The sequence below is a fragment of the Papio anubis genome, chromosome 3, assembly GCF_008728515.1.
Source record: "Papio anubis isolate 15944 chromosome 3, Panubis1.0, whole genome shotgun sequence".
NCBI lineage: Eukaryota > Metazoa > Chordata > Mammalia > Primates > Cercopithecidae > Papio > Papio anubis.
In genome coordinates, this window is record NC_044978.1 from 60540356 (window position 1) to 60564851 (window position 24496).

Consider the following 24496-nt stretch of genomic DNA (forward strand, 5'->3'; position numbering starts at 1 on the left):
TATAGGGCATGAGGGAAAAAGGAGGAATCAAAGAGGATACCTAAGCTTTTGACTTGAGCAGCTAGGTAGATGGCAATGCTTATTTACTAGGAAGGAGGGAACTTGGGAAGAGATAGATAAGAAGTAGTTTCCATTTTGGACAGGTTACATTTGAGATGCTTATTAGTTTTTTTCTAGTAAATGTGTCAAGTAGGTCATGGAATACGTAAGTGAAGAGCTCAGAGAGGTCAGGCTTTGTTTTGTAATGTTATGTTTACAGTCATGGACAAGAGAAGATCACTTAGGGGAAAAGTGTAAATAGGGAAAGCAAACCTAAGACTGACCCAAAGTTGTCTAGTATATGTAAAGCTGACCTGCCTACCTTAAACCGTGGTATTTCTAGTTAGCTGAATGAGAAAAGATTTGAAACTTCGGAATGAATTTTCTTTTTTAGCAGTCAGGTCTTTTGAAGCCATACAAAAACTTGAGATTACAGTCTTTGCATTTGCTAACCATTTTGTCACATACTATGATTAAATATTTTTATCTAATATTAAAATATTAAATATTTCAGAAAATCTTTATTTTGCCTTTTAGATATTAGTATTATATGATATCACAGATTTGCTTTACTAACATCTCTTGTAATTGATTAGACTTAAGTGGGAAACAATATGATTTAGTTGAGAAAACATTTTGATTAAAAGACTGGTACAACATGGACATAAAGATGGGAACAACAAACAGTGGGCACTCAGGAGAAGAGAGGCAAGGGCTGAAAGATCTTCCAACAATGGTCTAATCAGCTCTCTGAGCTCTTCACTTGTGTATTCCATGACCTACTTGACACATTTACTAGAAAAAAACCAATAAGCATCTCAAATGTAACCTGTCCAAAATGGAAACTACTTATCTATCTCTTCCCAAATTCCCTCCTTCCTAGTAAATAAGCGTTGCCATCTACCTAGCATATCAGTGTTGATTACAGTATTTTGTTTATTTAAGCATTTAATTTTTTAATAGTTACAACATAAATTGCTTCATATGTAAATTATTTAGTAAACTTTTACTTACACAGAAATTACATTTTGCAAATATATTTCTAAATTATATTTTGTAAGGATGAGTAGAATTTTCTATCACATAAACATGAATTATATAAGTGAACTAAAAACGTATGAAACTGTTAACTAAGCACTTCCCAGTGATGCTTTAAGGAATTCCTCAATCTTTTATATGTACTTTAAAATTAGTGGAAGATAGTAATTACACCTTGAACCTTTTACCCTATAATAAGCCAGAAATTATAGAGAAATTGGGTACAGTTTTATTTCAATTATTTGGTGCAAAATACTCTTTAAAATGTCATACCAAAATGAAATTTCCTCTATCTCTGTGTTTTCCCGGAGATTACACTTAAATCCTCTCCGATAGGTATGAATGTTTCTGTTCTTTTTTTTTTTTTTTCTTTATACTTTAAGTTCTAGGGTACATATGCACAACGTTTGTTACATATGTATACATGTGCCATGTTGGTGTACTGCACCCATTAACTCGTCATTTACATTAGGTATATCACCTAATGCTATCCCTCCCCCCTTCCCCCACCCCATAACAGGCCCCGGTGTGTGATGTTCCCCTTGAATGTTTCTGTTCTTAAAGATTTCCAGGGAAGAGATTATATAGTCTTACTGAGCATGTGTTTCAACTGTCATACCACTGTGAAACTTTCTGGAAAGTCTTATTTAATGTTTATCCTAAATTACTCGTGATACAGGGAACTCTCAATTATTTTCTCTAATGAAGGGAAAATGTCTTGTAGATAACAAAGAGTCGAATCATCCTCCTGAGTCTTTCCTTTATCCCTGCAATGAAACATCCTGACAGAGAAATAAGAAGTTACAAAGTACTGACAGGAAGGCTCTAGGAAAGTCTCAGGGGATAGAGTTGGTGAAATCACTTTTCTCTTCACCCTTTAATACCTTCTAAAATTTCATTTGGAAGAAAGCTGTAAGGTTGAAAGAAATGCTTGAATGAAAAATAAGCTTAGCCACTTCAATTTCTTTGGAGAAAGAAGAATATAAATAAGTCTAAATAAATACCAGTAGTCTTTATCTAAAATATGGGTTTTCTGATAAATTCCTCAGTAAATCTTGAGCAAACAAGGATTAAAATGTTCTAACTGCTATGTTTTCTATAATTTAGAAAATTAGAACTTTTCTAATTTTAGAAAATTGGAAATTTAGCCATAAATCAGCAAATATGGTAATGGCCACATAACATTTTGGTCAACGATGGACCACATATATAATAGTAGTCTCGTAAGATTATAAAGGAGATGAAAAATTCCTGTTGCATAGTGACATCATAGCTGTCATAATGTCTTCATGCAATGCATTACTCAGGGGTTTATGGCGATGCTAAACAAAACGACTGCACTGCCACTCTTATAAAAGTATAGCATATGCAATTATGTATAGTACATGATACTTGATAATCAAGAGCTATGTTACTGGTCTATGTGTTTACTCTACTGTACTTTTTATTATCTAAGAGCATACTCCTACATGTTTTTTTTAAGTTAACTGTAAAACAGCCTTAGGCAAGTCCTTCAAGAGATGTATTCCAGAGGGAGGCGTTGCTATCAAAGGAGATGACGGCGCCATGTGTGTTATTACTCCTGAAGACCTTCCAGTGGGACAAGATGTACAGGTGGAGGACACTGATACTGATAATCCTGACCCTGTGTAGGCATCATCTAATGTGTATGTTGGTGTCTTTGTTTTTAACAAAAAACTCAAAGAATAAGGATATAGAGAAAAAATATTTTTGTACAGCTGTATTTTTGTGTTTAGGGTCAAAAGTTAAAAAATTAAAAATTTTATAAAGTAAAAAGTTATAGTAAGCTAAGGTTAATTTAGTGTTGAAGAAAAAAATATGTTTTTATAAATTTAGCGTAGCCTTAGTATACAGTGTTTGTAAAGTCTACAGTAGTGTAAAATAATGTCCTAGGCCTTCCCATTCACTCTCCACTCACTCACTGACTCACCCATAGCAACTTCCAGTCGTGCAAGCTCCATTTATGGTAAGTACCCGTACAGATGTACCATTTTTTATCTTTTATACAATATTTTACTGTACATTTTCTATGTGTAGATACACGAATACTTACACTGTTAAAACTGTTTACAGTCTTCAGTACAGTAACATGCTGTACAGGTTTGGAGCCTAGGAGCAGTAGGCTATACTATTAATATTTTACCTAGGTGTGTAGTAGACTTTACCATCTAGGTTTGTGTTGCACACTCTGTGATGTTCATACAACAATAAAATTAATGATAAATTTCTCAGAATGTATTCCTATTATTAAGTGATACATGACTCCATTTGGATGTGTAAAGCAGTGTGGTAGATATTGTGGCAACTAAAAATAATTCTTCTTTTAAAAGTTTCTGCTGGGTATGGTGGCTCACAACTGTAATCCCAGCACTTTGGGAAGCCGAGGTGGGAGGCTGTCTTGAGCCCATGAGTTTGAGACCAACCGGAACAACATAATGAAACATCATCTCTACAAAACATAAGATTAGCCAGGCATGGTGGTGCATGCCTGTAGTCCCAGCTGCTTGGGAGGCTGAGGTGGGAGGATCACTTGAGCCCAGAAGGTCAAGGCTGCAGTGAGCCATTATTATACCACTGCACTCCAGCCTGGACAATAGAGTGAGACCCCCATCTCAAAACAACAAAAAAAAGTTCCTATTCCATTTAGGAGAATGTATGTATGTATGTGTGTGTACATATATGTAAAGCACTAGCATTATAATACAGGATTGATAAATCATACATAAAATAAGTATTCAATATCATAAAGATTTGATGTGTAAAGAAAACTGGATTAAAATGAATGGAAAGGAGACCTGAAAAGAAGGGAGAAAAGGGTGCAGTCTTAAAGAATGGGAAGAATTGTAATGGGAAATCTGAAAAACACAATCTAAAAAATGACATAAACCTGATCCTGAGGTAATACATATGCAGTTTGTTTTCGAAACAATGAGAGCCCAACTGAAGTGTGGAAGGTTCCTACTGGGGATAAGGTTGGAAAGATAAGTTACACAAAATTTTGAAGGAGCTTATGACATTCTCAGGAATTTGGATTATTTTGTCCAATAGCTGAGAGCCATTGAAGAGTATAGCTCAAGGAAACAAATTATTAAAGTGGTGTTTTGGAAAGAGAAATATGCTAGAGATACATGGTTTAGAGAGGGAAACCCACTGTATCGGTTGAGTGCATTCATATGCCCTGTGGTAGAGTACTTTACATATATTGTTTCACTTGATATTGAGAAACTCAAGCAGCTTGTTACTACAATAAATCTAAGAATTAAGTTCTAAGAACTTGAATTGGGATGGTAACACTGGGTAGGAATGAAAAATAGATGCAAGAGACCTATCAAAGAGAGAGTCTCTTTCGGGGTAAATGAGAAGTTGCATTTAAGACAAAGTGAGAAACTGGGCGCAGTGGCTCATGCCTGTAATCCCAGCACTTTGGGAGGCCGAGGTGGGTGGATCATCTGAGGTCAGGGGTTTGATACCAGCCTGGCCAACATGGTGATACCCCATCTCTACTAAAACTACAAAAATTAGTTGGGCATGGTGGTGGGTGCCTGTAATCCTAGCTACTAGTGAGGCTGGGGCAGGAGAATTACTTGAACCGGGGGAGGTGGAGGTTGCCGTGAGCTGAGATCATGCCACTGCACTCCAGCCTGGGAGACAGAGCGAGACTGTCTCACAAAAAAAAGAAGGACAAAGTGAGAAATAGGAGTTGACTTTAAACTTTTTAACCTAGACACCTAGAGCGGAGATGTCGATATAAAAACTGAGCAGCAGGATGAGAAGTAGATTTGTGAGACAATGCAAAAAGCTTGATATTAGGCTTGTTAAGTTTAAGACTGGACTTTTAGGGAAGAAGTCTGAAGTAAAAATTTAATTGTTAGGTTTCCAAGTAAGTATATAAATTTTCATATTCCTAGAAGGCCTAATACACATACACACACACATATACTCTCTGCGTGCATGTGTGTGTGTGTGTGTGTGTGTGTGTGTGTTATTCAGCGAACTTTCATTATTTACCTTCCATGTTGCAGTATAGGGCAGTGGTTAAGAGCACAGACTTTGGAATCAAAGGGCCAAGTTTTTTTTAATCTTGACTCTACAGCTGACAAGCAGCCAGATGCGGTGGCTCACGCCTGTAATCCTAACACTTCAGGAGGCCAAGGTGGAAGGACTGCTTGAGCCCAGGAGTTCTAGATCAACCTGGGCAATAATATGCCAAAACCCTGTCTCTACAAAAAATACAAAAAAAACTAGCCGGGCATGATGGCATGCACCTGTAGGCTCAGCTACTCAGGAGGCTGAGGCAAGAGGACCACCTGAGCCTGGGAGGTGGAGGCTGCAGTGAGCCGTGATTGTGCCACTACACTCTGGCCTGGGTGACAGAGTGAGACCCTGTCTCAAAAAACAAACAAAAAAACCTGACAAGCTATGTGATCCTAGGCAAGTTACTTATTTTTTTAATTTCTGTCTTTTAATTTTCTCATATGTAAAAATTGGGATTTCAGGGCTGGGTGTGGTGGCTCACTCCTGTAATCTCAACACTTTGGGAGGCCGAGGAGGGCAGATCACGAGGTCAGGAGATTGAGACCATCCTGGCTAATACGGTGAAACCTCATCTCTACTGAAAATACAAAAATTAGCCGGGCATGGTGGTGGGCGCCTGTATTCCCAGCTACTTGGGAGGCTGAGGCAGGAGAATGGCATGAGCCTGGGAGGCAGAGTTTGCAGTGAGGCGAGATGGCACCACTGCACTCCAGCCTGGGCAACAGAGCAAGACTCCATCTCAAAAAAAAAAAAAAATGAGAATTTCATATATTAGTCATGCAAACTAAATATTAAATTAATTTATGAAAGCACCTACAACAGTGTCTGGCACATTGTAAGCAAATACTGTGGAAGTGTTTGCTCTTATTATCATCATCACATCATTTTCACTATTATTTGCCAAGCTTTGTTGAGTACAAAGATGAGTAACAAAGTTGCTCACCATCCAGTGGGGGAGACAGAGCTTGACATATAAAGAGATAAATATTTACGTGGATTAAGGGTAACTTAAGTATATTTTCATTTAATGATTTATGTCTTTGTGATCTTAAATATTGTGGAAAATTATTACTATCCATCATTCAGATTATCTTGAGTAAGAACTGAAGAATAGTTTAGGCATGAAATTATACAAGTAGGTATTTTCCTGAAAAGTTTTGTGTAAACTGAATGTCGGCTAACTTTATAAATGTGATCATTGTTTCATCTTAATCTCAATTATACTCACAATTTGTTTTTCATCAGCACTAATATGTATAACTTTCACCTTTAATTACATTTGACCTAGAAGACTGGCCACTAGTCATTTTGTTTATCATTCTTTAGTAGGTTTTTTTCTTATGTTGTTGGGGGGATGGTTGGGCAATAATTTTGAGCTGCAGAAGATACTTTAAAGTAAGAATAATAATTTATTATATTTTGTTATTATCACTCAAAGCTAAAACAATATATTTGGCTTTATCTGTCATGGAATTAATGATAGATACTCAAACCCCTCATAGTCAGTGAACCTGTATTTATGAAATCACTGAGTTAGAATAACCGATCTCCCTCGTAGTCTGTCAGTTCTATGATGACAACAACTATGTTTGCCACCACATATCTTGCACCTGGCCTGTAACGAATGTTCGGTAACTATTTGTATAATTGAATAGTGGATGGCATTGCTTTTTGTTTTATATATTTATAACAGATTACTTGCTATTTTTTAACAACTATTCACTCAATAATAGGACACTTGAGAGGCTTACCAAATTTGTAGGCTGTTTGCTGGCTCCTTTGAAAAAAATCAAAGCTTAAGTTATTTTGGAAGAGCTAATCTGTTGATTGATTTCAGAAGCACAAATAAGGTTAAAGGATAAAAGCCAATACTGAATCAAGAATTTCACCTGAGCCAAATCCAAATTAATTCTCTCCTTGGAAATAATGATACAGAAATCATCCATAACCATCCATAACCCTAAAAGTTCACACACAGTAAGAAAAGCCTTGAATGTCATTGATTCATTATATGTAATACTCACAAATTTATCTGATCTTTGTTCAGATTAAGTTTTTTTTAATGCTACATTGTATGTACCCTTAACCTGACACTCTTGAAGTGACTTTTGACTAAAAGCAGTATAATACTTATATGTGGAACAACAACAAAGAAGACAGTTCTGTGCATAAGATACTTTAGGTAATGAAGCATAAATGATATGAATGAGTAAAATACAGTACATTTACAACCAAAACATGAATAAGAATTCTAACTGTACCGCACTGAAGTGATACTGGAGTAATTAATGTTGCCTTAAATTTCTAAGAGTTGAGCTCCCCTAAAAAGCACTGTATATGAATCTTACAAATGCATACTAAGGCTGGGCATGGTGGCTTATGCCTATAATCCCAGCACTTTGGGAGGCCAAGGAGGGCGGGTTGCTTGAGCTCAGGAGTTCGAGACCAACCTGGGCAACATGGTGAAAACCCATCTCTACTAAAATACAAAAAATTAGCCAGGCGTGGTGGTGCATGCCTGTAGTCCCAGCTACTCTGGAGGCTGAGGCACAAGAATCACTTGAGCCTGGGAGGCAGAGGTTGCAGTGAGCCAAGGTCATGCCACTGCACTTCAGTTTGGTCTACAGAGTGAGACTCCGTCTCATTAAAAAAAAAAAACAAAAAAAACACATACTATAGCTAAGAAGCACAGTAGCTTACGAGATTTTGTAGTAATAAATACTGTATCTTTTTGATATGAGTATGCTTTTATTTTAGTGTCTAATAGTATCTCAAAATAATATTGAAGATACTTTTGTACTTTTAAAATATGTGTTTTTATTTTGTTTTTTTTAGTTTGGCAAAATATATATAACAAAATTTACCATTTTAATTGTGATAAAATTTTTTTAATTATGATAAAATACACATAAAACTTACCACCTTAACTATTTTTAAGTGTACAATTCAATAGTGTTACATATATACACATTGTTGTGCAACTGATCTCTAGAATATATGTGTATTTTATTAAAAAGAAATAAATGAGTCCTTTGAGGTATGGTCTGTTAGTAAGTGACTTTATTTTGCACATGAAGATGATATTTTTGTTCAAATCATGAACATGTATCTTGCTAATAAAGATTCTGTTTTCTATTTGGAACAATTATATTAATGGATTTTTTGGTGCTGTCTTTTGATTAATAGGAGTGAGCTGAGTCGACAGAAACTTCATACCCAAGAGCTGCTTTCTCAGCTGGAAATGGCAAATGAAAAGGTAGTTGAGGTAAGATAATGACTCCCCTGGGAAGTGCTTTCTGCTGCAGCTTGATACACATGTTATAGAATTTTACCTGAGCCAAATCCAAATTATTTCTCTACTTGGAAATAACAATACAGAAATCATCCATAACCCTAAAAGCCGACACGCAATATAATGTGAATAAAAGCTTTGAACGTCAGTGATTCATCAGATTCATCATATGTAAATAATAAAAGGTAGCGCTCTTATTTCTGTTTTACCAATAGAACTTTTGTAGTATTTCAGAGAATGTATTAGGATCCCCTTTATTCTTATGCATCTCTAAAATTATTTTTTAACCCATTCATCTTTTTTCATTTTAATCCATCCCAAAAGACACATCACATAAAAAATACTTTTGCCTACTGTAATATATTAAAATATATTTAGATTTATGACTTAGAACTAAATATAGCAAGAGTTCAAGTTTTTTTCCTTGAGGCGTTCAAAAAGTAAACAATTTTTGGATTATGATTGGGGCTTTTTAGATCTCTTCATTTGATGTTCATCTTCATTTGATGTTCTAACTTCAAATGTTTGTTGGAATTTCCCTGAGTGTATGGTCTACTCCATCTTTGTGGTCTACTATAGGAACTATAGTGAAATCATTACTCCTAAGCATCATGGCATTATGAATTGATATGAGCCATTTAGAAATTATTTAAGGAATAGCCATTAAAATAATCTTTCAGGTAGCTCCCACTTCCAGATATCTATTCTGATGAAGTAATTTACAATACAGAAAAATTTAAAAGAAGATACTCAGTACGGTAATGTTAATAATATAGGAAGATCAAAATCAACCAAAATGAGAATAGAAAAGGAACAGTTGCATATATTAGGATTTATCCTAGCTAAACTGTTCCTCAGCCATTATGGTAGCAGTATAGAAGAAGTTGCATTATATGAAGTCTGATTATAAATATGAAAACGATTATTACAGATGATAGAATTTTTCCCCCATGTTTTCTCTAGCATGTGATGTGCTTCTTAAAATTTAAAGGCTACAGATTTAAACATCTTGGTAAATTGGACCAGCCAATATAGTTCTCTTCATAACATTTAATTTTACTTTTGGGCATAATAAGAAATATAATAAGCTCATTTTAGCAGGATACTGTTATTTCAATATTTTATATTACTGTCATAGCCATAACATTCATTCTTATCACTTGTAGGTTAGTACATGGGAACTATAAGTTTCTGATTCTTCATAGAAAATGTGTTTTTCAAAAAAAAAAAAAAAAAAGAAACTGTGTCTTTCTAACTCTTCCTGATTAGGCTTGTATTATTATCTCATTCAGATAAGTGCCAGAAAAACTGTTTAACAATTCTAGTTGTACAAAAATACTTTCTCAGATGTACTATAACCAGGCTAGTAAGTATGGAGATAGCTAATCCGTTTTTTAACTGATAAATTATTTGGACTTGTCTGCATGACAGTATGTTGTGACAGCTTTGTATTCATGATGCCTGTATAGTTCTTGCCATAACAAAGTATTAGAAACTGGGTGCCTTAAACAACAGAAAATAATTGTCTCTTAGTTCCAGAGGCCAGAAGTCCAAAATTGAGGTGTTGACGTTGTTGGTTCCTTCTGAGAGCTGTGAGGGAGAATCTGTTTCATGCCTTTCTCCCAGCTTCTGGTAGCCTCAGACATTCCTTGGCGTGGAGATTGTGTTCTCTCTGTGTTCAACTTGTCTTTCCTTTGTACATGTATGTCTCTGTGTCCAAATTTTCCCTTTTATGAAAACATCAGTCATATGGATTATGGTCCACTCTAGTGATCTCATCTCAACTTGATCATCTGCAAGGACTCTATTTCCAAACAAGGTCATATTCATAGGTACTGGGGGTTAGGACACAATTTAACCCATGACAGTACCTAATAGCTGTGTTGACCCTAATAGACGCTGGAGTATGCAGATGTCTTGGGGAACATACAGAAACAGTTCATCCCAACCCTACTAAAGCTCTGGTTGTAAGGCCCAGCAGTCTGTGTTTTCACAGCCCAGGTGATTCTGAAGCAGTGATCTTCACAAATTGAAAGTCTTATTCTTCCGAGTCATTTTGCTTTGAGATTTGTTAATTCACTTTCTTTGCTGGCATGTGGGAGAAAGAAAACAATTTATTAAGAATGTAAAGCTAAGTTTTATTTTAAAGCTCATAACTTGAAAAAATGTAAATTTTGAGATAATATTATTTGTATTTTATAAGTGGTAAAATGATGTCCAGATTTTTCATTGATTATTCCACAAAACATCTCCATATCACATATGGATTTCTAACTTGTTTTCTATTTCCCCTTAATAGAATGAAAAGCTAATTCTAGAGCATCGAGAAAAAGCCAACAGACTTCAAAGGCGTCTAAGTCAGGCAGAAGAGAGAGCTGCTTCAGCTTCCCAGCAGGTAGGGAGCATCCTCTTATCCCTAGATAGTAAACAGTTCAAAGATAAGATAAGTTTTTTAGAAGTTCCCAGAGAACTTAATAGTTTATTTTTACTAGATTAATATATTTTAAAATTAATCCCTTTAATATGTGAGGTTGAAAAAGTAAACATTGGAAACAAAAATAAGCTCTGCGTGGTGGTTCGCAACTGTAACACCAGCAATTTGGGAGGCCTAGGCAGGAGGATCACTTGAGGCCAGGAGTTCAAGACCAGCCTGTGAAACATGGCAATACCTTTTCTGTACAAAAAATTTTAAATATTAGCCAAGTATAGTGGTGCATACCTGTGGTTCCAACTACTCAGAAGGCTGAGGCAGGAGGATGGCTTCGGCCCAAGAAGTCGAAGCTGCAGTGAGCCACGCTTCTACCACTGCACTCCAGCCTGGCGGACAGAGTGAGACCCTGTCTCAACAAAAAAAAAAGAAAGAAAAGAAATATACTGTCTTAACTATCATAACCTCTAGCCACAGGCCACTATTTATATTTAAATTAATTTAAATTAAATAAAATCTAAAATTGAGATCCTCAGTCATACTAGTCATATTTGAAGTGCTCAATAGCCGTATGTAGCTAGGGCTATCACATTGAACAGCGTAGATATGGAACATTTCTGTCATAACAAAAAGTTCTGTTATACAACACTGCTCTGGAATTATATTCTGTCTAAAACTAGGCAGATATTCACTAACAGATTTGAAAGTAGATAATATTGCTTTGAAAGTAATGTTTCAAAATCTCTGCCTTTGTTTTTATTTTACTTTTCAGTGGAAAAAAAATTCCTTGGCTTACAGGTTAATTTACTTAATGCATATTTTCATATGACCAAAAAAATCTAAAATACAATATAAAAGTTGTCCAGTGGGAAATAGAGTAGAAAATGCAGAATATCAGTGAACTACTAAGGGATAATTTCTCTTAATACACGCACATCATATAAATGAAGTGGGCCCTTGATTATAAAGTAGGAGCAATAGTCCCTCTTATGAGGAACAAAATGAGACCAGTTCAGTGATTATAAAGATAGACTAGAAACAGACAGTTCAAATGGATGGATACATAGGGCAAGCAAGAAAACAAAAACAAATCAAGTTACTATATTATTAATTATATTTGCTTATAAATGTATTATTTCAATCAAAATTAATATTCTTAACTACTACAGCATTTTATACATAGTAAAGCCACTCTGCTTGCTGAATTCAGTTTATGTTCATGATATTTACAGATTTTTTAAAATCTACTTCTGTTATGAACATGACATGCCACTTAAAGAAAATTTAGTAATAATTTATCCTTCTGTTCCTCTCCCTCTTGAAAGTAATTACAGTCTTTTCAAATAATTTTTATGTCTGATGAAGTTATGAATTAACTAATGGGTTAGCCAATTATTTAAGAACATATTTAGGTTATAAGGTAACAGAAGTTAGGTGCACTGGACAGTATCTGGAGAGTATGTGTTTTGGTGTCAGGCAAATCCCTTAGTGCCATTTAGTGCCATTAAGTAGTCATGTGACTTTGGGCAATTTCAACTTCTCTAAGCCTCAGTTTCCTCATGTTTAATATAGGATAATAACACCTCCCTCATATTAAAGGATCAAAAGAATTAACACATGTAAAGCATTTCCCTTAGTGATAAGTAGATATTTAGAAGGATATATAAGAAATTAAATTTCTATATCATAATCTTTAAAGCTTCTCATTTACCTTTTTTAAGGCAAATGGCAAAGAAAATGTCTACGTAAAATCAGCTACCTTGAGTTCTATAGTAAAAACGGTACAATTACAGGACATTAATTATATAACCAGTTAGCATCTAGATTAGTTTCCTCCCTGAAAAAATGAAACCTAAACAGTCTAGTACTGATGTTTCTTCTGTTGTTTAAACTCTCCAATGGGAAAGATTCCACCATTCTTTTAAGTAACCTTTTTAAAATGTTTTGTCAGTAACCACTTCACGAATTGTTCTGTAACAAATCTTTCCCTAAGCTTGTCTCCTTCCCTTCTGTTCCTATTTGAAGATGGAAGGTAATCATTTGGCACTTTCCCCTTACCCAAAAAGGAATTTCTTCCCTGGAATTAATATTTGTTCTGTTTTATATGAGTCCAGGTGATCAACTTTGTTTGTAAGATGTACATTTTATTTTTTTAATTTTTATATTTGCCTTCTCTGAACCTTCTAATTTTCCTATAAAAACCGAAAAAGTGCTATTAGAAATAATATCCTACTAAATGCATGATATTAACAAAATGCAGAAAAATTTTAAAATTATTATCGTCTCTGACACATCACACTTACCATAGTGCAGTGCAGCATCGTGTTACTGGTTCAATACAAGCCCTGAATCATGCTGATTCACTTTGCTCTAAATGTGCTTTTCTGATTAACTTTCTCTACATGTTATTCATCCATTCTAAGTGTATCACTCTAAATGGTTGAATGCCATACTGTGATCTGTCAACATATGAGTTTTTTAAATCAGTGTGGTGAAGCCTTTCAATGCAAGAACACAAAACCTAGAAGCTAAGAAAAAAAATAATAAATATGTTCACAGTTTCAAATATCTATATCAGAAAAAGTCATAAAGTCAGTGACAAACCGAGAAAAATATTTGTACCATATATGACAAAAGGCTAATGCCCTAAATACATACGAAGGATGCCTAAGTTTTCAAAAAATGCTACAGTCCAGTAGACAAATATATAAAGGAAGTTTATGGAGAAAGAAGGACAGATGGCTTTTAAACATTTAAAAAGATGTTCACCCTCACCTATAAGACAAATACAGATGTAAACTGTAATCACATCATTTTTCACCTATCAGATCGTGAAGTTTGGAAAAGCATTGTGCTGGCAGTCTCACACGTTATTGATATAAGCACATGTTGGTACAGTCTCCAGAGCACAGTTTGGCAGTATCTTTCAAAAACTCTAAATGTATGTAACCTTTGACCCATACTTGCACCTGGAAACATTTTTGCCAGGAAGCAAACATGTAAAAATACTGATTGAAGCATTGTCTGTCATTTTAAAAGATTAAAAACCATACAAATACCCAACAATAGCAGACTAGTTAAATTATGGAGTATTCATACAGAGGAATAGCTTGCAGCTATTAAGAAGAATAAAGTATAATAGTCCTAATATAGAGCTATTTCTAAGGTAGATAATTTAGAAGAAAAGAAAACAAGATGAAAAGTGTTTATAATTCTTTCATCATTTTTTAAATAAAAGGAAAGAAGAAATACATATATTCTCATTGAAAATATTTCTGGAAGCATACCTTACTGGAAATACTGGTTGTATCTGGAGAGGTGTCTGGAATGAAAGACAGCAATGGGAATGAGACTTCCTTTATGCTGTCTACCATTTCATACTGTTAGATCTTTTTTTTTTACCATGTGTATATATTATCAATTCCTACTAACATTTAAAGATTATTTTTCTATTAGACTTTTCTTGTTAAGATCTATCATCACTTTATTATCAGCCTTGCATTGTGTTGGCTCACGTTAGTTTGTGTTTTAGAAACTTTCCTGATTAACTTTTATCTAGATGTTTTTCATCCATCTGGAATATGTTTTACAATTCTAAGCATATTAACCCTGAGCTATCGAATGTCTTATTTGACCTGCATTTCTCTAATAGACATTTTAAAGTTTTAAGAGTAAAGTAGATATTAATTTAAAAACGATCACTGACTGGGCACAGAGGCTTACACCTATAATCCCAGTACTTTGAGACCAAGGTGGGTGGATTGCTTGAGCCCAGGAGTTTAAGGCTGGTCTGGTCAATATAGTGAGACCCTGTCTCTGAAAAAAATTAAAATTAACCAGGCAAAGTGACTACTGAAGAGGCTGAAGCAGAAGGATCACTTGACCCTGGGAGGTCAAGGCTACAGTGAGCTGTGATTGTACCACTGTACTCCAGCCTGGGCAACAGAGCAAGACTGCCTCAAAAAGAAAAAGATCATTTACAAAACCCTTTCCAATAAGACCGTTTTCAGTACTTATAGGTTGTGATGCATTCTACTTTGTATTAATCTAAGATTTTCCACAGAAAAAGTAACTACTTACCGATTGTTTATTTTAATTGCAGCTCAGTGTGATTACAGTGCAGAGAAGAAAAGCAGCCTCCCTGATGAATCTGGAAAATATTTAAAAATATTCATAGTTCATTCACAGAACTTTAGAGTTGGGAAAGCAGTTGGACTAGAAGTGTATTGAAATGGTAAAGCCTGCAGAGGATAATAGTTAAGGCTTGTGTTATTTTGCGTAAGCATTGTTATTCTGTTTTGAGGGTTATTGGAAAACAGAGCAGTGACCACTTCCTGTAAGTAAAGAAAATATAATCCTATATTGAGCTTCAGTGGAGAATAAACCAGCTGAGAAGAACTCATTGCCTTCATCAACGTGTCTGTTTTTTAATTCCTCCTTTTTCCCTTGAAAGGCTATAATAATTTTCAAACTATGCAAATTTCTCTTTCATAAGAAAGAGTTTTTAAGAAAATTCTAGAATTTAATATTTCAGTTTCCAAGATTTGAAAATTTTACCTCTAATTGTTACTTCTAACTCATTTTTAAAGTTCCTAAGTATCCATTTTATTATGAACTCATAAATGTAATAAATTGTGCACTTTCTAAAACAATGCTGTCACGTATTTTAATGTATGATTGTAGTGCTTCATTTTTAACTTACAGTTTTCAGTATTTATGAAACTTGATATTTAAGAATTTGGAAGGAGTTTTTTACATGTTACTTAAAGCAATACTAATCAAATGGAGATCTTAGGTGCTAAGACTGCATGGCATTGAACTATTGAAGTCCTATTGATCTTCATAGATACATGTACCTGTTCTCTGGTTTGAACTTAGTGCACCCTCGTTTCTGTTGGTTAAAGCAGAGAGGTTTGCATCTGGATAACCAATCAGGAGACTGCTGCAGTTGTCCAGATAAAAGATAATGAGTTTGAGTTGAAGGTGACATGAAAACATTCACGTGTAGATATTCAGCCATCAGTCAGAAATTTAGTACTGATGCTAACAGTTAAGACAGTCATAGGAATCTTTTTTTATTATTATTATCATATTTTAAGTTCTAGGGTAAATATGCAGAAGGTGCAGGTTTGTTACATAGGTATACATGTGCCATGGTGGATTGCTGCACCTATCAACCCATTATCTACATTAGGTATTTCTCCTAATGCTGATCCTCCCCTACCCTTTCACCCCTCGGCAGGCCCCAGTGTGCGATGGGAGCCTTTTGTGTGGAGCTGAGAATTGAAGCTGTGGAAGTGGAAGAGCTACCCTTGGGGCCTTCCATGATGTGAATAGCAGTCTCTTCAGCCTCCTCCCACACTTTTCTTCCCCTCCATTTCTTGTGCTCTGACTTTGATGGCCTTCTTTACTTTCATCAATATAAAATCCTCCCTCCCAATACAGGGTCTCTGCATGTACCTTCCATTTTTTTGAGACAGTCTTGCTCAATCGCCCAGGCTGGAATACAGAGGCATGATCTCAGCTCACTGCAACCTGCGCCTCCCAGGTTCAAGCCATTCTCCTGCCTCAGCCTCCCAAGTAGCTGGGATTACAGGCACCCGCCACCACACCCACTAATTTTTCTGTTTTTAATAGAGACGGGGTTTCACCATCTTGGCGAGGTTGGTCTCGAACTCCTGACCTCAGGTGATCTGCCTGCCTTGGCCTCCCAAAGTGCTGGGATTTCAGGCCTCAGCCACTGTGTCTGGCATCTGCATGTACTTTTTTATTTATACACTTTTCAGATCTCTACTCAAATATCAGTTCCTCAGAGGCCCTCCCTAGCCTCAAAAAGATCCCCTTGTTATATTGCTCATAATAGTGCACCGTAGTTTTCCTTCAAAGCACTTATCAATATTTGTAATTAACTCTTTTTGGAATACTTTCTTTCATGTCATCTTCTCCCCAACAGAGTACAAGCTCTGTAAGAGTAAGACCACATGTATTCTCATTCATTTTCTCCCTAGCACCAAATGTAGTCCCTGGCACGTGGAGGGTATTCAATAACTGCTTTTTCAACAACTGAGTTTTTAAGAACAGGACCTGAAGGAATGTCTTTATTTGTTGAATGAGCTCACGAAGATGAGTCATTATAGGAGACTAAATAGGAGCAATGAGAGGGTCATAACAAAGAGACTCCAACATGATAAACCACTCAAGGAAGGCGCATGGTTGCTAGTATCAAATGCAATGATGAGACCAAATCATACCTATATGGCAGTTAAATGGTAATCAGATTGGAGGCACATAGCTTATTTTCATTTCTTAAAGAATTTTTCATTTGATTCTTTAAATTCCTTCCCAGGTCATTCACAGACTAATTTCCATGTAGTAAGAGTTATGTTCATATTCATAGTTATAGAACATAGAATTTATTTTTAGAAAATTTTAGGGATGTTAGAATTTTATGTCTATCAAAAGTATGAGACTGTAGAAGAAAGCACTTCAGAAACTAACACTCTAGCAAATGGAATATAAGTATTATATTATTATACGTTTTCAAAAAATCTAACTTTCCATACGTATTTTTTCAAGGGAAAATCTCGGAACAGAGATACTTCCTCCAAACTTTGGCCTCAGGCAACTACTCTTCACATTCTGATAACCCATCTTCTCTTGGATCTCCTTGCATACTTAGATATTCTCCAAGAGAAGAATAGGCTGCTAATATGCAGATAATATGCCTTTCTGACCTCTGTTGAATTTGAACAGGCTTAAGCTATGTTTAGCAACAGAACTAAACTTGAGGGTTTTTTTCTTTTCAGAAAAGTTTGTTAATAATTTCCAATGTAGGCCGGTTGCAGTGACTCAGGCCTGTAATCCCAGCACTTTGGGAGGCCAAGGCGGGTGGATCACGAGGTCAGGAGATCGAGACCATCCTGGCTAACATGGTGAAACCCCATCTCTACTAAATATGCAAAAAATTAGGGCCTGGTGGCAGGCACCTGTAGTCCCAGCTACTCGGGAGGCTGAGGCAGGAGAATAGCATGAACCTGGGAGGCGGAGCTTGCAGTGAGCTGAGATCGCACCACTGCACTGCAGCCTGGGCGACAGAGCGAGACTCCATCTCAAAAAAAAAAATAACAATAATAATTTCCAATGTAAAAATGTAGTGGAGTTTTTAACACTTCTCATATAGGTCAGTCTTCATTTATAAATGATACAAACAATATCATTTATTCTGTGAACTGTATTTTACTATACAGGAGAAATGAGTAGGAAAGAGAGGTAAGAAGTGACATAGATCTGCTATTGAGGACAACAGAGCTAGTTCATTTTATTTATTCATGTTTCTTGATTGTTTCTCCCTGAAGAAGAAGGGAGATATGATTACCTCTTCTTCCCTTTGTATACAAATATGCAAACTAGGGCAGGCAACAATCTTCTAATTTCTTCTCTGGTGTGAGAATTATAACTACCCCAAACATGGGAAAACATTAGCAGCAATTGAGTCACTCATTAAGTCTGCAAATATTAAATATTTCACAGCTACATAGTCTTGCCAAACCAACTCTCAAATCAAGAAAGAATGAAAAAACACTTTAAACATTTTACTATAAATTCTATTCTTTAACCATAATGTCTTTTATCATTTTTTTCAAAATAAATTTGTAATGAACTTTTTTGCAAAAATTTTTATCAAAAATAATTAAATTTGTCTAGTGCTTACCTAAAACATACATATATACACATAAACATGTAGACAGAGAGATTGCAGTACCCTGAGGTTGCAGATAAAAACCTGTCCCTTACCATCCCTTAAACCTTAGAAAAATATATGGCTTTGGGGACAAAGCCATATATTTATATAAGGAAGAAAAATATGCTTAGATAATAAAAGTCATTGGACAGAAAGGCATCTTAAAAGAAATTTTTTACAACACTGGTATCCTCTAGCTCAAGAATTCACCGCAAAACACTCACATGTGTTCCACATTCTCATAGGTGCCCCCCATGTGTGATATTTGCCTATGTGTAAGCCGACAACTTATTAGATCTCCAGAGAATAGATATGGCTTCAAACTATGTACCCTTTGTCTTCTCCCTACCCCAAGAAGATTCTGAAACAGTTTCTTAGGAAATCATGCTTAGGGGGTCACTGTAGTTAGTGATTCATTGAAGTATACATATGTAATATTTTTCAGTGTTTAGGATGAGGAAAAAATATGAATTACTATTCTATAGTTTATTCTATAGAACTTATTCCATAGTTTACACTTCCATTAATGCAGTTAAAATTATGTTAGCTTTTTTGGAGTTTTGGAGGGAAAGTTGAATCACACTGTTGGACAGATATTGAGCATGTTGTCAACTAAAATCCTAAGTCTTTTTCTTTTTTTTTTTTTTGAGACGGAGTCTCCCTCTGTCGCCCAGGCTGGAGTGCAGTGGCCAGATCTCAGCTCACTGCAAGCTCCGCCTCCCAGGTTCACGCCATTCTCCTGCCTCAGCCTCCCAAGCAGCTGGGACTACAGGCGCCCGCCACCTCGCCCTGCTAGTTTTTTTGTATTTTTTAGTAGAGACGGGGTTTCACCGGGTTAGCAAGGATGGTCTCGATCTCCTGACCTCGTGATCCGCCCATCTCGGCCTCCCAAAGTGCTGGGATTACAGGCTTGAGCCACCGCGCCCGGCCAAAAAATCCTAAGTCTTTTTCAAAGGTTTTGTTGCTAAGCCAAATCTTTGCCTAAATACAAGACTAGTTATTTATCCCTATTAAATTTAATTAAATTATTAGAAACTTCTGAGGTCATTTTAGCTCCTAATTCTGTTACCTCGTTTGATAGCTCTACAATAGGAGCCATGTCTGTCTTTATTTACTGCTATATTTCTTGCACCACAGACAATTTTTTGTTTACAATGAATGCTAGCCACACATTTGATAAACATGCTACCCATATTTTCATTTGAACCATTGAAAAAAAAGAAAAGAAACAGACAGATTGAAATATAGACAGTCTCAGAGCATACCAAGCACCACCTCCCTTAAATGGGTAACTGATCAGCACATGTCAGATGTAGTAATTCAACCTGGTTTTTATCTGGCCCATATGGCTGCTTGTGCACTATCATAAGAACATCAAGAAAGATCCAGCCTTCTGCCAAGCAAAAGTTCATTTATGCCACACTAGTCATATTCTCCAGATGTAATCCAGTAATCCTGTCCAAAATGAAAAGTAACTTAGCCTTCTTAATAAATCTGTGTAGCATCCTAGTGATCACAGCAGGTTCCTTTTATGTTTGTTAAAACTCTTCAATTCCTTTGATAAGGCATTATGGAAGTTTTTATTCAATGTTTTCATTCTATGGCAGCACAGTCCTTTTATCAATGAATGAAAAAGCTATCAGAGCATAATATAAAGTATAAGGAAACCTTTAATATTTACATCTAGGAGGATTAAAAGTGAGACTAGATCTCCTTTCATTTAAACTACTCTATGGGATAAAGGAGAATAAGAGAAGTTATAAGCATATTTCTTCAAATAACTAAACCAATCCATTGGAGAGTTTCTCTGGATTATGGTAACATGCTTATGTGTATTAATAATGTCTATTTGTTGAGCATCTGTCATATGCTATGCATCATGCTAACATTTTGCATTATTATCTCATATAGTCCGACAGCCCTTCTAGGTAGGTGTTATTTCCTTTCCAAAGAGATGAGGTATAGTAAAAGTTAAGTCATTTGCTCGGGGTCACATAGCTGGCAGGTGGCACAGCTGGATTTCAGACCAGATCTGGTCAACACTAGAATTGTACTATTGTGCAACGTTGTATCTTTAGAGTTTGAGGAATCTATAATTTTGACACCTCTCCCATTTGCTGACAGTGATTCAAAAATAACCTTTATAGGTTCTCCAAGTGTCATGGGATGTAATTCATCTGGGTTAGGAGGCTTGAACTACTGTAAACATCTGGATGTTCTCATATAAGTGCTTCACACATTCTAGACTTCAAGTGACCCTCATGATTTTACCTGTGTCCACTCTGTCCTTGCAGTTCAAGGATCAGCGTTCTTGATTGAATATATAGATGCCAAATAGGTTTCGAAAAATTCTACTTGCACTTTTTCATTCATCAACCTTAAAACAAGTCTGAGCTATGAGCCTCTTTTTTTGTTTTAATTCCCTCTCTGAATGGCACTACCCAAAAAGCTCTTTTGGTTTTCAGATTATGTATATATACCTAAAAAACTTGCTAGAAAAAAGTATCCTCATATCTAGTGGGATTTGGTAAATTTTTCAGACCTAGAAAAGAAATTGGCCACAACCTAAATGTAAGTAGTAGAAAAAAATAGATGGAAGCAAAGGAAGTTATAGTAATTAGCTTAATACCTCCTTTGAAAGTTTCCAGATTTCTTCAATGAGTGATGACAGTTTCACCAATTTTAATCGACCAAAAAAATGTTAAATTGTGTTTAGTTATTGTAAAGTGATATAATGTATAATTTCCTTTCAGAGTGTGATATTTTAAAGCATGGAGTTTGAAAGGTATTTACTTAGAGTACTTGAGACTAGTTGAGGCAAAGATATCATCACAAGCATTTGATATAAAAAAGAGAAGCTCCAAGGATGGAACTGAATTAGAGCCAAAATTGGTGGGAAAAAGGAGAAAAGCTCTCTTTGAAACTGTTGCATGGGAAGGGAAACACCAGAGAAAAAGATTTGCTTCATAAAGAAATTGTTTTACACTGGTCATAATCCTGAAGTTAGAACTATCACCCAGATTAGTGAGTAAAATAATCACATTAACCCATAATTATAAATGTAATTTTTAAAACTCAGCCATATATAAGCCAAGTAGTAGTGAGAATATCAGGACACATTGGCGATACATTAGGAATGACAACACACATTATTTTTATCTTTGCTACTTAATTCAGCATTGCTTACTCATTTGTAAAAATAACTGGATTTATTATACTTTATATCACAAAAATGCTGACTTGGAGGTTTTACATAGCTTTAATTTAGTGTTAAGATTTAGTTCTCAACATCAAGAAACTGATTTTAAATAATTCTGTAACTTTCCAAGCAGTGTTAGGATATAGAGAGAATTCAGTTATTCCCTTTATTCTTTGATAGCAGTGTTGTTTTCTTTGATCACATATACATATATTTGATCTGTAAATATGTTTGTATGTATGTGTGTTATATAAATATGCATGTGACTAAATTAATTCCATTCTTCCTAGAATAAGGCAGGAACTAATTGACCATAAGCAGACTATCCTGCTCATTATCTATTAGGTTATACTCAAAGTCTTTTAACCAGTGCATTAACATGTTTTAACCAAGTTTATTGGCTTTACAAATAAATTTAACTTTACCAATTCATTTAACTGAAGTTTACACATGTAGTCCTCAGTATACTCAAAAATATGCGAACTACTTTGTGTGAACTCTTTTTTTTTTTTTTTTGAGACCGAGTCTCACTCTGTCACCCAGGCTGGAGTGCAGTGGCGTGATTTCAGGTCACTGCAACCTCCGCCTCCCAGGTTCAAGTAGTTCTCTTGCATCAGCCTCTTGAGTAGCTAGGATTACAGGTGCACACCACCACACCTGGCTAATTTTTTGTATTTTTAGTAGATACAGGGTTTCACCATATGGGTCAGGCTGTTCTCAAACTCCTGACCTCGGGATCCTCCCACCTCAGCCTCCCAAGTGCTGGGATTACAGGCATGAGCCACCGTGCCCGGCCGTGTGTGAACTATTTTTATATTCTGAGAGGCAGTACAGCCTACAGGTCTCAATCCCAGACGGGCTGGGATTGAATCCCAGATCTACCCCTACTGACCTTGAGCAAATTACTTAATTTCTCTGTGCCTCAGTTTCCTCATCTGCAAATCGGAGATAATAGTGCCTACTTCACATTATAAGGATTAAACTAATTAACATAATTACATACCAGTGCTTGCCACTTGATAAACCTTTGTAATTATCTGCAGAAGTCAGGAGGTTTCCCCAAAGGCTATGTGGAATGACAAAATCAGCTTTTATTTCAGAAGTTATCACTATGGAGATACCATTGGCAAGGCTTCAGCCAAATGCTGGAGAGATTAATTTCAGTAAGATTTGTGTCAAGGAAACCAGATAAGAGGCTGCTTCAGTAATCCAGGCAAAAAATGAAGAGGCCTGAATTATATAGCAAATGGTGGTGGGATCCAAAACAAAAAATATCAAGGCAGTATTAAATATAATACACAGGCCTTGATCACTATTTGGCTGTGAGAGCTGAAGAATTCATAAAGGACTCCCAGGTTTCAGTCTAGGAGGACATTCTCTAAAACAGGATATAGAAAGAGGTCCAAAATCTCAAGTACCTGTATACATCCAAGAGGGGATGCCCAATAAGCAATCTCTTCACACTCCAGAAAAGCTGGATTGCAGAGATGCCAAACTGAATAAGTAGTACAGGGAACAGTTGAAGTCAAGGAAGTAGGTAACACTGAATTTGCATTTATCTTCTTTTTCAATGACCAGGCAATCAAAGCCTACCTCAGACTAGAACACGTCATCTAATGCAGTTCTGAGCATTAAAGGGAAATCATATTGAAGATTTCAACCTCGAAGTTAATTGTGAAGTTTGTTGCAGATGGCTAATGCTTCAAAGGTAGAAATTGTTTTCTCAGTGATTTGGGTGAAAACATGAACATGAGTCCCTGGTGCTACATTTGCCATCACAGATTGCACAACTGCCAATGATAGGCCCTTCCTTTGGCTCCTGGGGACTTAATTTCCCTAGGGAACTATTGTGGTTATTCAACTTTAAGACCTTGTAGGAAGAATCAGTTATTTCTCTCAGGGGTCTTACTCACAGCAAGCAATATGGAAGTAAATAGTCACTAAGGAGAAACAAGAAATAAGCTTTTAGCAAAATGTACGAATAATTTTTTTTAACTGGCCAAATCCTTACAAAAATCATAAATTAGACTAAGATAGCTATCCTGTTTTGGATCCTAATCATTATAATCTACATGAGAATACATAATTCACACCAGTTTTGCTGTTCCCAACATAAAGAAAAAGGTACATTTCACTATATGCTAATTTCTGCATGTAGTGGATGTACAAAAGATTGTTTCAGGCAGGGAGAACTCAAAATTAGAAATGAGAATGAGTGTAGGCCCAGTTCTGCCAGTACCTACTGCTGCGATCTTGGCCAAGTCTTAAGGTGTATAATGCAGATAATCTCTTTTTTTGCCCTATTGTCCCAGAGTTCTGTGATCAAAAGAAAGCATTTAATGAAACTGCTCTTCGAAAAAGTATTTTTAAAATTATCTAAAGGTTGTATTATAAATACAACCTTCCCATCATTCAGGAGTATTTTTTCACCTCAGAAAGCTCATTAGTTAAAATAATATTGCAAATATCAGTGTCTTGTTCCTAATAAAAATAATAGCCTACCACTTTCTAAACGCCTAATATATGCTCTCTGTAAGGTGCTCAATGGACTTGCTTTAAATAATCACAACTACTTCAGTATCTAAGATACTAAGATGTTATCCTCTTTCTGGGAAAACTGAGGCTTAAAACGGTTCAGTGACTTGGCCAATGTCACATGCCTGGTAAACTATAGTTTAGCCTTTAAATACAGTTCCCTCTGAC

General features: G+C 35.8%; 1 protein-coding gene across 5 annotated transcripts in view; it reads left to right on the forward strand.

Annotated features, from left to right (window-relative positions):
* Positions 1-24496, forward strand: part of SCLT1 (sodium channel and clathrin linker 1) — a 219893-nt gene that overhangs the window by 194058 nt on the left and 1339 nt on the right. For 4 of the 5 annotated variants that reach the window (XM_003899182.4, XM_031664271.1, XM_031664270.1 and 1 more), the window contains exons 19-21: positions 8320-8398; positions 10725-10820; positions 14956-15251. In XM_003899182.4, coding sequence (XP_003899231.1) covers positions 8320-8398; positions 10725-10820; positions 14956-15018 — 238 coding nt within the window. In that variant the 3' untranslated portion in view covers positions 15019-15251. Of the gene's footprint in view, positions 1-8319; positions 8399-10724; positions 10821-14955; positions 15252-23371; positions 23502-24496 lie in introns of those variants that run through there. The other variant, XR_004182683.1, reaches the window with a different exon arrangement.